Below are 12196 nucleotides of genomic sequence, written 5' to 3'. Positions count from 1 at the left end.
AGGATTTTGGGGAACAGTCATATCGTGCCCATGGCATGGAGGAAATCAAATCCGTGTTCCCTTGTATACACAGAATGTGTAAATATTTGCCCCTGTAATTCTTTTTTTCTACTTGGACTTTAGACCCGGCCAGTTTTTGTGGAAATCAAACACAAGGTGTTTACCCGTGTGCTGACCAAAATCATTTCCCTTGCCCACATTTGTTAACCGAAGCAAAGACGCACAATGATGCAGGGCTGTGTTAGCTGGAAATGCTGGCCTATCTCCCATGCTCTGAGCTGACCAATATGCATTTGATTGATGTCTTAAAGAGATTAGGATTGTGGTGGTTGACTTTTTAGATAGTTTTTCTTAAAAGCATTTGGCATGATGTGATTAAGCTTGACTGGGTAGCTTGTAACCATCCCTCCCTCCCTCCCTCCCTCCCTCCCTCCCTTCCTTCCTTCCTTCCTTCCCTCCCTCCTTCCCTCCCTCCCTCCCTCCCTCCCTCCCTTCCTTCCTTCCTTTCTTCCTTCCTTCCTTCCTTCCTTCCTTCTTGCCCACTCACTGGTCTCCCTTCCTCCCTCTAAAAGGATTTGCTATGGATGGTATCTGTCCAACACACTTAATTGGTCATCCATATCTGGATTCACAAAACACATTGAGTCAGGTATTGGTTCCCTTCTTGTGAAAAAGCCTAAAACTAATTAAAAACTAATTTTAAAACTAATTTTAACAAGAAATGGAAATGGAGCTGCTAGGATGAAGGCTTGCTACCACCGGTGTTCCATTTGCCCTGCTTTGAGGGTGCAGAGCAAGATGGCGGTCAGGAACATATGATCACACTCCTTTTTAAAATGTGATGAGCCTGTGACACATATAAAGAAAGAGTGGTTCTTTGACCATGCCATTGGAGCTACCTTCTTGCCTTTGATGCCTGTTGCCATGCCACACATCAGTGTGGGTAACCCTGCCCCGAATATATCTTGGGTGAAAATGCTTGGGTAAATTTTACTCAGATGATTTTTTTGGGCTATTGGTAAAAGATTTTAAGGATGCAAATGGAAGTAGGATATATCCATCTGGACCTCCAACTTTTTTCCGGAACAAAATGAAATTTGAGGTCATCTTTTGACCTATCGGATTGTCCACTCCTAGCCAACCTGAGACCCAATCCTCACGCATTCTCAATGAAGCTTCATTTGGTATGGGAAATCGGTGCAGGAAATTCCGTCTACTTTTACAAGGAAGAGAAAGAATTAAATGTGTATCTATAAAACAATGTACGTATCTCGTGCCTTAGGCAATGAATACGCCTATTTATTGTTCAGAACAAAAAGGTCATGCAAAGGTGCCAGCTTTGCGGTTGCAAAAAAGAATATTGTGTATTTTTTTCTAAAGCAACATAGTTGAGCAGGAAACTAAATTCTACAGTGACATTTTTCTATATCTGAGTCATTACTTGCATGACTCTTAATTTTAGACCATTGTTTCTTAACATTTGCTAACTTTTAAGACATATAATCTTCAACTTCCAGAATTCCCCAGCCAGCACACATCTTAGAGTTGCTAAGGTTGAGAAATTATATAATAGTATATATTATACCATAGATTAGCTAACAAGCATGCTAGCTGAGGAAATTTGGGAGCTGAAGTCCACATGTCTTAAATTTGCCAAGTCTGAGAAACATTGCGTTAGAAAAATGACAATAATTCTTCATTAAAATGTATGTCTTTGCAAGGTCCTGAAATTCTGAGGTCAACTTTGAGACAAGGTTTAATTCAGAGGTGTCCAACCTTGACAACTTTAAGACTGGAACTCTAGGAATTGAAGTCCACAAGGTCATAAAGTCACCAAGGCTGGATAACCCTGGTTTAATACTTTTGTACGTCTGTATTTTCTTGCACTTCATAACCTAATGCATGGAAATTGATGTCTGCACAACAGACGGTGCTCTTTCTATTGCTAAGAGATTAATCAAATCTTAAAAGGATATATTTATGTCCTCTTCAGCATGGAAGACCTGATTTTATTTTGAAATAGTTGCTTATACAGTAGATTAAACATGAATGACCTCAACAAAATGAAGAAATTACTTCTCTTTATTTAAAATGACTTTTCTTTCTTGGGGCTTTGAAGAAATGTTTTTGAGGTTTTAAAGAAAAGACTGGACAGTCATTTGTCTAGAATGATATAAGTATCTTTGTTTAGTGATCACAAATGGGCCGGCAATTCAATCTTAAGTAAAGCAGTGAAGTGCTAAGTGAATTGGGTTATGATCGTATTTCAGCTTTCCTTTGTTTTATAAACGTACCGTATGAAGATGTGAGGACCAGTCATAAAGTTAGTTTTTCATCACTGTTGTAACTATGAACAGTTGTTAAATGAGGGCAATCTCTAAATGAGGATAACCTTTATGAGGATAACCTTTATGAGAAAAGCACCAAGGTCCCTTCCAAGTATCGACTCTATGAAACTTTATATAGACATTATCTATTACGATAAACCATTTGTCTAGGCTTCTCGTATATATATATATATTTACATAAAAGGGAGGGAAAAAACAATAATTATATACTGTAAGCATGTTTGCGTGTGATGCATACATGTAGGGGTTTGTTTTTTTTTTTGTAGTTTGGCTCCCTTTTTATTTTATTTTTTTTCCCCTTCCTTCTGTTTCATTCTATAAATCAGTGGTTCTCAACCTGTGGGTCGGGACCCCATTTGGGGTCGAACGACCATTTCACGGGGGTCGCCAAACAACGCAGTCCGCCATTTTTTCCCCCCTTTTCCTTAGCTGTGCTACTCCCTTTTCTTCTATTGGCTTTTGAAAGCCAATAGAATAGACTCTCTTGAATAGAGTCTAATTCTATTGGCTTTCAAAAGCCAATAGGAATTGTCCAGGTGTCTCTGCCCTGCTGAGCCCGCCAAAAGCCCCATTCTGCAAACGGGGCTGCACCAGATGAGTAGTCCTCGACTTACAACCGCTTGAGTAGTCTTCGACTTATGACCGGTTGGGGGGTCATGGCATTAAAAAGGTTGAGAACCGTTGCTATAAATAAAGGCAAATAAATAAATATATAAATACTGTTTCCTGCCTGAGCAGGGGGTTGGACTAGATGACCTCCAAGGTCCCTCCCAACATCATCATCATCATCATCATCATTATTATTATATTCAGGGAAACAGGAATCCTTTTGTTAGGCAGAGAAAGGAGTATTAGTTACATTTGCTGCCATGAGTTTTTTTTTAGAAAAATAATAAAGGTGATTTTAAAAAAAAAATCTAACAAAAAACATACACATTTGTGCTTCTTTTTCATGCCGTTTATTCATTACATTCAGTAAGGGAGATAATATCAGGAGCACATTCGCAAGGTGCAAGACCGTGAGGGAAAAATCTTCTGAGGGGATTCTTCAGAGGCCTTTCATCACCAAGGCCCTCAGCATCCCCTTAGGTGCTGCTGGCTTTCAGGGCTGGGCTGCACCCAATTTTCTTGAGGTGAAAAGTGATTCCTGCAGAGTAAATGTTGGTCTCCAGGGGCAGAGCGCATGCTGAGGCAGAGCCGCAGCCTCTGGAAGCAAATGTCACAGGGATACCGTCTGAGGAAACAAAAATTCAGTCAGTTAAGGCAGGGGTCCCCAACTTTGGCCACTTTAAGACCTGTGGACCTCAACTCCCAGAATTCCCCAGCCAGCCATGCTGGCTGGGGAATTCTGGGAGTTGAGGTCCACAGGTCTTAAAAGTGGCCAAGGTTGGGGACCCCTGGATTAAGGGGTCCTTGTGGCATCCAAAAGGAGAGCTGCCACATGGCCTGTTCCGATTCTACCTCTGCTATCACTCCAAATGTTTCCGTTGCAGGAATTGGGTATGTCTAGTTTCATGACAAGAACAGGATAGCCGTGTTCCTATATCTAAGGGGCTGCCACAAAGAAGAGCGGGATCAAAGCTATTCTCCAAAGCACCTGAAGGCAAAACAAGAAGCAACGGATGGAAACTAATGAAGGGGAGAACCAACCTAGAACTAAGGAGAAATTTCCTGACAGTGAGAACAATTAATTAGCAGAACAACTTGCCTTCAGAAGTTGTGGGGGCTTCAACCCTGGGGGTTTTTAAGAAGAGATTGGACAGCTTTTTGTCTGAAATGGGATAGGGTTTCCTGCTTGAGCAGGGGGTTGGACTAGATGACCTCCGAAGTCCCTTCCAACTCTACTATTTTGTTATTCATGTTCTGAAGAACTGTCTCTCGGTTGTTCGGTGGAACCTACAGGGATAGTAGCATCTGGCATACTGGTCATAAACCTGTCTTTTGGCTGGGTTCACACAAGACACTATACTCTCTTGTTGACTTCTACATGAAAGCATTGTCTGAAGTCATCCAACCACTGGGGTCCAATATAATCAGATATGCAATTATAAGTTTTGAGCCCAGACTGACCATGTGAAGCTTTCAGTCTCATCTCAATGCCTGGAGGCTGCGCAAATCCAGGAGGGGAAAAACAAGAGTCCAGTCAGTCCTATAATGACTGAATGGCTGTCGCTATTGGGACTGCCCATGGGAATTTTCCATCTTTACTCCTAGATGGGGTTGCATTCAAGAGGAGTAAGAGGCAACTCAGCCCGGATATTACGTGTGAGAGAAAGAGGTTGAAGACAGTCCCTCCCTCATAGTTCCCAGAGTATATTGTAGGTGCAAAGTCCTCAGTCTGACAAAATTTTCCCCATAGGGGTGAAACAATAAAGATTTCCGCTTGGAAGAATCATCACCTATTTGCACAGCTCCATCTGGAGCACCGGACTTGACTACTGCAATGTGTTCTACATGGGGCTGCTCTTGAAGACTACTGCGAAGCCTTCAACGGGTCCAGAACGCAGCAGCCCGAGCCGGGATCGGCTTGCCTCAGCATGTTCATGTCATTTATTTATTTATATTTCATATTTCTTAACTGTCCGTTCTCCCTGAGAGACGGACTCTGGATGGTGTACAAATATCACCAGTAAAACATTAACATCAGAATAATTTAAAATTAAAAGTTTTACAATTCTAAAAATAGCATGATAAAATTTAGCAAATATCTCTAGGCCAGTGGTTCTCAACCTGTGGGTCAGGACCCCATTTGGGGTCGAACGACCATTTCACGGGGGTCGCCAAACAACGCAGTCCGCCATTTTTCCCCCTTTTCCTTAGCTGTGCTACTCCCTTTTATTCTATTGGCTTTTGAAAGCCAATAGAATAGACTCTCTTGAATAGAGTCTAATTCTATTGGCTTTCAAAAGCCAATAGAAATTGTCCAGGCTGTCTCCAGGCTGAGTTCCACTGGTTTAATCCTGGATGCCATCTGGGTGTTTGCATAAATGAGCTCTATTAGGCAAATGAAACTTACTAGCAGTCAAGGTTCCAGAGGCGGTTATACAATGATTGTCTTGTCCTACGCAGTTCAGAGAGTCGATCTCTTCGCAATGATCAAAGCCAAGGTTAAAGCAAGCTGGGCAGGTCAGGCCATTGAGGGTGGTATTCTCAGCAGGTACTACAAAGATGATGCCATACAGAAGCCTTAGTTCAGCAGCCCTCACTTATATGCCATAATATATAAATCAAAGTATTCGCAGACATGAATTTACTGCGCTGGGCATATTTATGATCAGACCTGCTTCAGCAGGGGTCTCCAACCCCCGGGCTGTGGACCAGTACTAGGTCGTGGCATGCCAGCAACTGGGCTGCACAAACAACCAAAGCCTCATCTGCGAGATGCAGGCAGCACCCGAAACCACACACCCTCCAGTCCATGGAAAAACCTCTCTCCATGGAACCGGTCCCTGGTGCCCAAAAGATTGGGGGCTCCTGTGCTGCAGGACACAAGTCTCATAGAATTGCAAGGAAAGCCCACTGTTCTACTGGAATTCTGAACGAGTCACTACTTCTAATCAGATTTGTCAATTACAATGGGGGACACAGTTTTACTCCAGACTGGTTCGAAAACAATAGTGGATTATTTCCATTTCAGCTGATGGTACGCTGTCAATTACCGTATATGCCGGCGTATTAGGCGACCCGGCGTATAAGATGACCCCCGTCTTTATAGCCGGGCCGCATTCCTAGAACGTTGTCTTATACGCCAGAAACTACCAGTATTTCCGGCGTATAAGACGACTCGGCGTATAAGACGACCCCCGTCTTTGGCGCCGATTTCAGCGCTCACGGAAGTCGTCTTATACACCGGCATTTACGGTACACTTTTATTGTTTGTGGGAAGCAGGCAAGGCAATCTCTCTTTGTCACAAAAAGGAGCTGAGATCGTTATTCCATTGAAGACTGCAGTGTTTTAATCACCTGTAGCCAAACAGCTATGAAAAGTGGTGTCCTAGATGTTCCAACAACCTTTGATCGGAAAAAATGAGAAGAGGCAGGAGAAAACTAGCTAAGAAGCCTTAACATAACCATCTGCAGGGGTCCTCAACCTTGGCAACTTTAAGGCTTGTGGACTTCAACTCAGCAAAGCTGGCTGAGGAATTCTGGGAGCTGAGGTCCACAAGGCTTTCAAGTTGCCAAGGTTGAGGACCTCTGATCTAGGGAGCCGCCAGGAACCTAATGGAACTGGGGAAGTAGATAAGAAAAGGTATTTCTCCTTATTTGCTTTTCATACAAGAAGAATCTATTGGAAAATCTTCCAAAGAGGTAATGGAACTTAGACTCTCTGGAGGGTGGTAGTGCAAGGAGAAGTAGAAGGAACACCAGAAAGAGGTGATAACCGTGTTTCTCAACTTTGGCAGCTTGAAAATGTGTGGATTTCAACTCTCAGAATTCCCCAGCCATCATGCCTATGAATTCTGGGATCTGAAGTCCGCACATCTTCAGGTTGTCAAGGTTGAGTAGCAGGTATGAGCCCCTCAGCTAGGTAAGATCAAGGAAATAGAACAACACAGATTTCAGTTGCCAGTGTTGGAGGAGAGGTGAATTAATCTAGGGTAGCAAAAGAGCTCATATCTTTTGTTAAAAGGCAGAAGCTTTTGTGAACTGCACAGTTCTTCCATACTTCTTCACAAAACATCCCGAATGCTACTCTAGAGAAAATACAGAATCTTGGAAACTGCAAGTGGAATTTCTCAGCCTCCTTTCTAGTGAATTCATCAAGAGGGAGGTCTTTTGAAATGCCTCGAAATGCTTCTCCGTGTGTTTCTTATCACCTTGCTGTTCATCAGTGAAGCTGATATTCAGTTTGAAAATGGGACGTCCCCCCCCTGGATATCCAAATGGGATCTTCCCTCTTAATTTTAAGAAAACTAAGGCTGGAAAGTTAGGAATGTGGAGGAAGGAAGTTTGAATTTTGGCCTATAGAATGTTGCATTCCTAGTTTCCTTCATACTTTTTCTGTACACTGCTAGCAGGAAATGATTTTATTTCTTATGCCTATGGCCTATTTTAATCTGGTATTTACAAAGACAAGTATGCCAGTCAGAGTCAGCTTTGACTGAAAGGATTTATAAACCATATAAAATTAATTTTTAAAAGTACATCCATTTTGAGCAGCGTTGGACCTGCTGGCCGCTCAAACTGGATGTGCCAAATTAGGTAGAAAGGAATACGTGGAAGTAAGCAACCCCAGTGAAAATTTGGGGGAGTAGGGGTATCAACTTCATGAACTTTGATTTGGGGGGGAAACAAATGGTTCCTTACAATCTAACTCTTTGTGGTTGCACGAGTCTTCTTGGCAACAGCTGGTGGTGCTCCAGAAATGGATCTCAGAGTTGATGGTGACACTGATAGAGCCAGGCTGGCAGCTGCTACAATCAGAGCAGACTTTGATGGTCTCGGTGATTTTGTCAGACCCTGGTGAAGAAGATGCAGACATCAGACATTTGGTTAAATTAGATACACCTGGTTGAAAATCTGTTTGATAAAACAACTGAAAGTAATAGTAATAGTAATAAAGTTGGAAGGGACCTTGGAGGTCATCTAGTCCAACCCCTTGCTCAGGCAGGAAACCCTACATCATTTCGGACAAATGGCTGTCCAATCTCTTCTTAAAAACCTCCAGTGTTGGAGCATTCACTATTTCTGGAGGCAGGTTGTTCCACTGATTAATTGTTCTCACTGTCAGGAAGTTTCTCCTTAGTTCTAGGTTGCTTCTCTCCTTGCTTAGTTTCCACCCGTTGCTTCTTGTCCTGCAGATCATATTCTGAAACTGGAAAGACTTTTCTCCTTTTTCTAGATTCAGAATAACGGGGTTCTAGGTATTCGAAAATGAAGTCTTGCTATAATCTATTTTGAAGGAAGATATATGGGTGATGTAGAATAATATAATAATATGCCTAATTTGAATATTTAGGCATATAAATACACTCCTTACATATGTATATATTGATTTCTATCCCACCTCACTCCCGTAATGCAGATATTGTATGCCACTATAATACTTCCTCTATCGATCATCACAAATTTCATGAAACACAAGGGGATGCACAAATCTATCCATTGGGGTGCAAGAAGAAATCACTAGAATATCTATTCACACTTATATATTTCATCTTTTTAAAAAATCTGTTTTGGAGAATGTTTACATATTTGACTGACATGTATCATCTCAGTCAGTCAATCAATCAATCCATCTTTATTCGGTCATAGACCAGCAGGTCTATCCATCTGAAGTTAATAACTCTGAGTGGCTAACAATGTTTAAAAATATAGCAAACAGAAAGGCCCCAGCCTGCAAAATAAATAACACCCACAAAAGAGCACAAAAAGTCAGATCCATCCCGAACAACTAACATGGCCAATGCAGAGGTCAACCCCATCTCCTGACCCATACATAAACACACACACACACACACACACACACACACCAACCTTGGTAACAGAACCAGGTTCTGTTGGAAGTCAACATCGTTGGGGCCAATTTGGCCTTCAAAGATATGATAGTCCAAAGGGAGGGCAGTATGTTTTATAAAGTTTAAAAAGTTTACAATGTTCTCTAAGGTTCATACTATATGAATAAGTAGACATGTATCAATAAATCAACATATTGGGAAGACCTGCTCCAATGTTTTAAGGATAAGGTCGCCCCGTTGAAAAAAGTTTGGTAATTCGCTTGTTCTAGGCACTCTCCTGGGAACTAAAGTCCCTTAACTCCCTCTGCTGGTTCAAAGCAAGTCCTGAAATCTCGTCTGTCTTTTACTCACACAAGGAATTTACTCCGATGAAGGTAAGACAGGTGTCTTCAGACGCTCCGCAAGTGTGGCTCAAGCCAGTGCAGTCTTTACCTGGACCTTGACAGGTCTCACAGATCAAACAGGAACCTGGAAAAAAAAAACAACACAGATGAGATGTGGCTTATTCAATAAGCTATGATGGAGAAACTGTGTTTCAGTTGAATATGTCTCATGGTGCAGAGTAGTGTTTCTTAAACCTTTTGTTCTTAGGACCCCTTCCCAGTTTTAAAAATTATGAAGCACCCTCAAAGAACTTTTGTTTGCATGGGTTATCTTTATTGATATTTACCATATGAAAAGTGGTGCTTTTTTTAAAGAATATTTATTTATGGAATCGTATAAAAGCACCACTATAAACCTAAGCCAGCTATGATAGAAAGGAATTCTAATCCATAAATAATTTCCAAGTTGAATTTAATTTTGAATCAGACTTGTTATTGAAAGATGAGATTATTTTTTGACATTGATGCATCATCCCACAGCTTAATTTGCCATTCTTCTAAAGAGGGAATTATATGTGATGTCCAATAAAGGACATAAAATGTCTTGGCAGCTATTACCATATACAAAGCCAACTTTGTATACTTTGTAGGAATAAAAGGGGTGTCTGTATTTAATTTTTTTCATTCTATAATAAATCATCTTCCAGAACTGCTGAATTTTACAACATCATCACCAGATATGAAGGGATGATCTCGCCTTATTGCATTTCCAATTTTTTTTTAGAAAATATGTTATCTATTTGAGCAATCAGCAGTGTAGTAATTTACCAAATCTAACATAGTTCTCTAAATAAAATATATTTTATTTCTCTAAATAAATGTAACTATTTATTCACAATAAAAAAAAGCACCACTATAAAACCCATGAAATTTTAAGTAAATGTTTTTTCAGGAAAAAAACCCTATATTTTTTAAACAACAACAACAAAGAGTGACGTTGTTTTAAATTTTTGCAAATATCTTTCCTATCTGGTAAATCATTTTGATTTTGGAGACCCCTGAGATGGGTTTGAGGGCACCTCAGGGATCATCGGACCATACTTTAAGAAACACACATGTGGAGAAACTGTAGCTCGGTGTTTCATCAGAATGAGAAGATGTAGGAAATCCATCTAGAGCAGCGGTTCTCAACCTGTGGGTCGGGATCCCATTTGGGGTCGAACGACCATTTCACGGCTGTCCGCCATTTCCCCCCCCTTTTCTTTGGCCACGCCCCTGGCACCCGGTGATGTATAAGTGGTTGGGGGGTCACCACAACATGGGGAACTGTATTATGGGGTCGCGGCATTAGAAAGGTTGAGAACCACTGATCTAGAGTTCCTTGTCTTTCATCAAATGAGGTTATCTGTTTTTGGTAGCCCATCTCGAGTCCATACTCAGAATAACAGAGTAATAAAGTTGGAAGAGACCTTGGAGGTCTTCTACTCCAGTTCCTTGCTCAAGGAATTCTGGGATTTGAAGTCCATGAGTCATAAAAGGGCCGGGTTTGAAGACCCCCTGTGCTAAAGAGTACGCTAAGAAGCACCAGCTCCTTATCAAGCTCCTGAGGGAGAAATAAATGCAGCAGTCCAAGGCATCCCATATAATTTTGTTTCCAAAATATAAACCTTGGTGTACAGCTGGGTACAAACAATCTTAACTCGTTCCCACTTCTTCTCAGCTGTAGCCTTCACCAGCTATAGCCTTCTTCTCAGCTGTAGCCTTCACCAGCAGGAGACCCTATACCAGGGGTCTTCAAACTCGGCCCTTTTATGACTCATGGACTTCAACTCCCAGAATTCCTCAGCCAGCCACGAGGAATTCTGGGAGTTGAAATCCATGAATCATAAAACAGCCAAGTTTGAAGACCCTTGCCCTATACCATTCCAGAGAAGTGACTGTCCAGTCTCTTCTTAAAAACCTCCAGTGATCTAGCACCTACAACTTCTGGAGGCAAGTCGTTCCACTGGTTAATTGTTCTCACTGTCAGGAAATTTCTTCTTAGTTCTAGATTGCTTCTCTCCTTGGTTAGTTTCTATCCATTGTGTCTTGTTTTCCCTTTGGGTGCTTTGGAAAATAGGTTGACTCCCCCCTCTTCTAACCCGTGGCCTCTAGAGCAAGGTAAAAACATTCAAGCGTACAAGCACATCTCTGAGACTGGACGCATCCACCTTGCCTTTACTCTAGCTGTAAAGCAGAAAGACTGCAGTGTCCATAACTGCGTCAAAGCAAACTTACCTTGAGTTAGGAGTGTGGCCAGAAGGACACTGAGGCTGGACAAAGAGGCCATGTTGGTGAGTCCCGTAATCTGCAGATCGGTAGAATCTGAAACGGAAGCATCCTGTGCGGGGGAATATATACTGGACCAATTACATAAGGGTGAGGGAGTGAGCAAACAAGAATGGCTTGAGAGGCACTTAAAACACATCCTATCTACTTTTTCTACTCCTGATTTCCTTGTCTGCTGATGGACTCAGGGGGCCCCTATGTGCGCCAGGTGGCTGTATTCCCCTCGCCAAAAAGACCATAACCAACTTCATTTTCTGAAGTGTCTCTTGTGTTTGGCAAGGGAGGGAGGCAAGGTGTTGCATTTCATTTCACAGAATATAAAAAGAAAGCCAGAGAAAAGAGGAATGCTTCCTTATCTAAAATCTAATGGCCACTTCACATTTTGTCCAGAACAAATGACCCCATTTGCAGTGGGACCGAGTCCCAGTCATCTAAACTTTCACTGCAGCTTGGCATGGAGGAACAGCCATCTGGAGATGCCAAGATTGCAATTATTCAGAACAACCTCTTCAGATTGCCTTTATTTCCAAGAGTAACACACTGTGTGTTTGTGTGTATGTGTAAGGGGGTGGAGGTTCATTGTGAATCTGGGGGCAAGCAGGCATCTTAGCAGCAATTCCAGGTGCTGAGAGCCTGCCTTGAAGGCTTTTGGTTTCAAAGATCTTGGCCACTATTTTACATCCTGATGACTGGACAATTCTAGTGGCTATAGTTATTCCCAGTTGGAAATGGCCAGTAT

General features: G+C 41.8%; 1 protein-coding gene across 1 annotated transcript; it reads right to left on the bottom strand.

The window, feature by feature from the left end:
* Positions 1-3291: 3291 nt before the first annotated feature.
* Positions 3292-11665, bottom strand: LOC120317623 (phospholipase A2 inhibitor and Ly6/PLAUR domain-containing protein-like). Its single transcript, XM_039364351.1, has 5 exons — positions 11407-11665; positions 9158-9274; positions 7656-7808; positions 5365-5508; positions 3292-3582 (listed from the first exon to the last, which is right to left on the bottom strand). Exons 1-5 carry the CDS (start codon positions 11594-11596, stop codon positions 3434-3436), a joined length of 753 nt encoding a protein of 250 aa, XP_039220285.1. The 5' UTR covers positions 11597-11665; the 3' UTR covers positions 3292-3433.
* Between the last annotated feature and the right edge of the window lie 531 nt (positions 11666-12196).

This window comes from Crotalus tigris, unplaced genomic scaffold (genome assembly GCF_016545835.1).
Source record: "Crotalus tigris isolate CLP2741 ecotype Arizona unplaced genomic scaffold, ASM1654583v1 scf7180000019753.2282721675:598951, whole genome shotgun sequence".
Classification (NCBI taxonomy): Eukaryota; Metazoa; Chordata; class Lepidosauria; order Squamata; family Viperidae; genus Crotalus; species Crotalus tigris.
Note: the sequence above shows the minus strand (reverse complement) of the source record. Positions and strands in the feature narration are given on the sequence as shown.

Bases quoted from the DNA above. Each gene is read 5' to 3' on its own strand.
- LOC120317623 (XM_039364351.1), bottom strand. From the start codon at position 11,596: ATGTGTTTTAAGTGCCTCTCAAGCCATTCTTGTTTGCTCACTCCCTCA. The intron at 9,275-11,406 runs GTAAGTTTGCTT...TTTTTTTTCCAG, and splicing joins GGCCACACTCCTAACTCAAG to GTTCCTGTTTGATCTGTGAG. The intron at 3,583-5,364 runs GTAAGTTTCATT...TTGTTTCCTCAG, and splicing joins CTCTGGAACCTTGACTGCTA to ACGGTATCCCTGTGACATTT.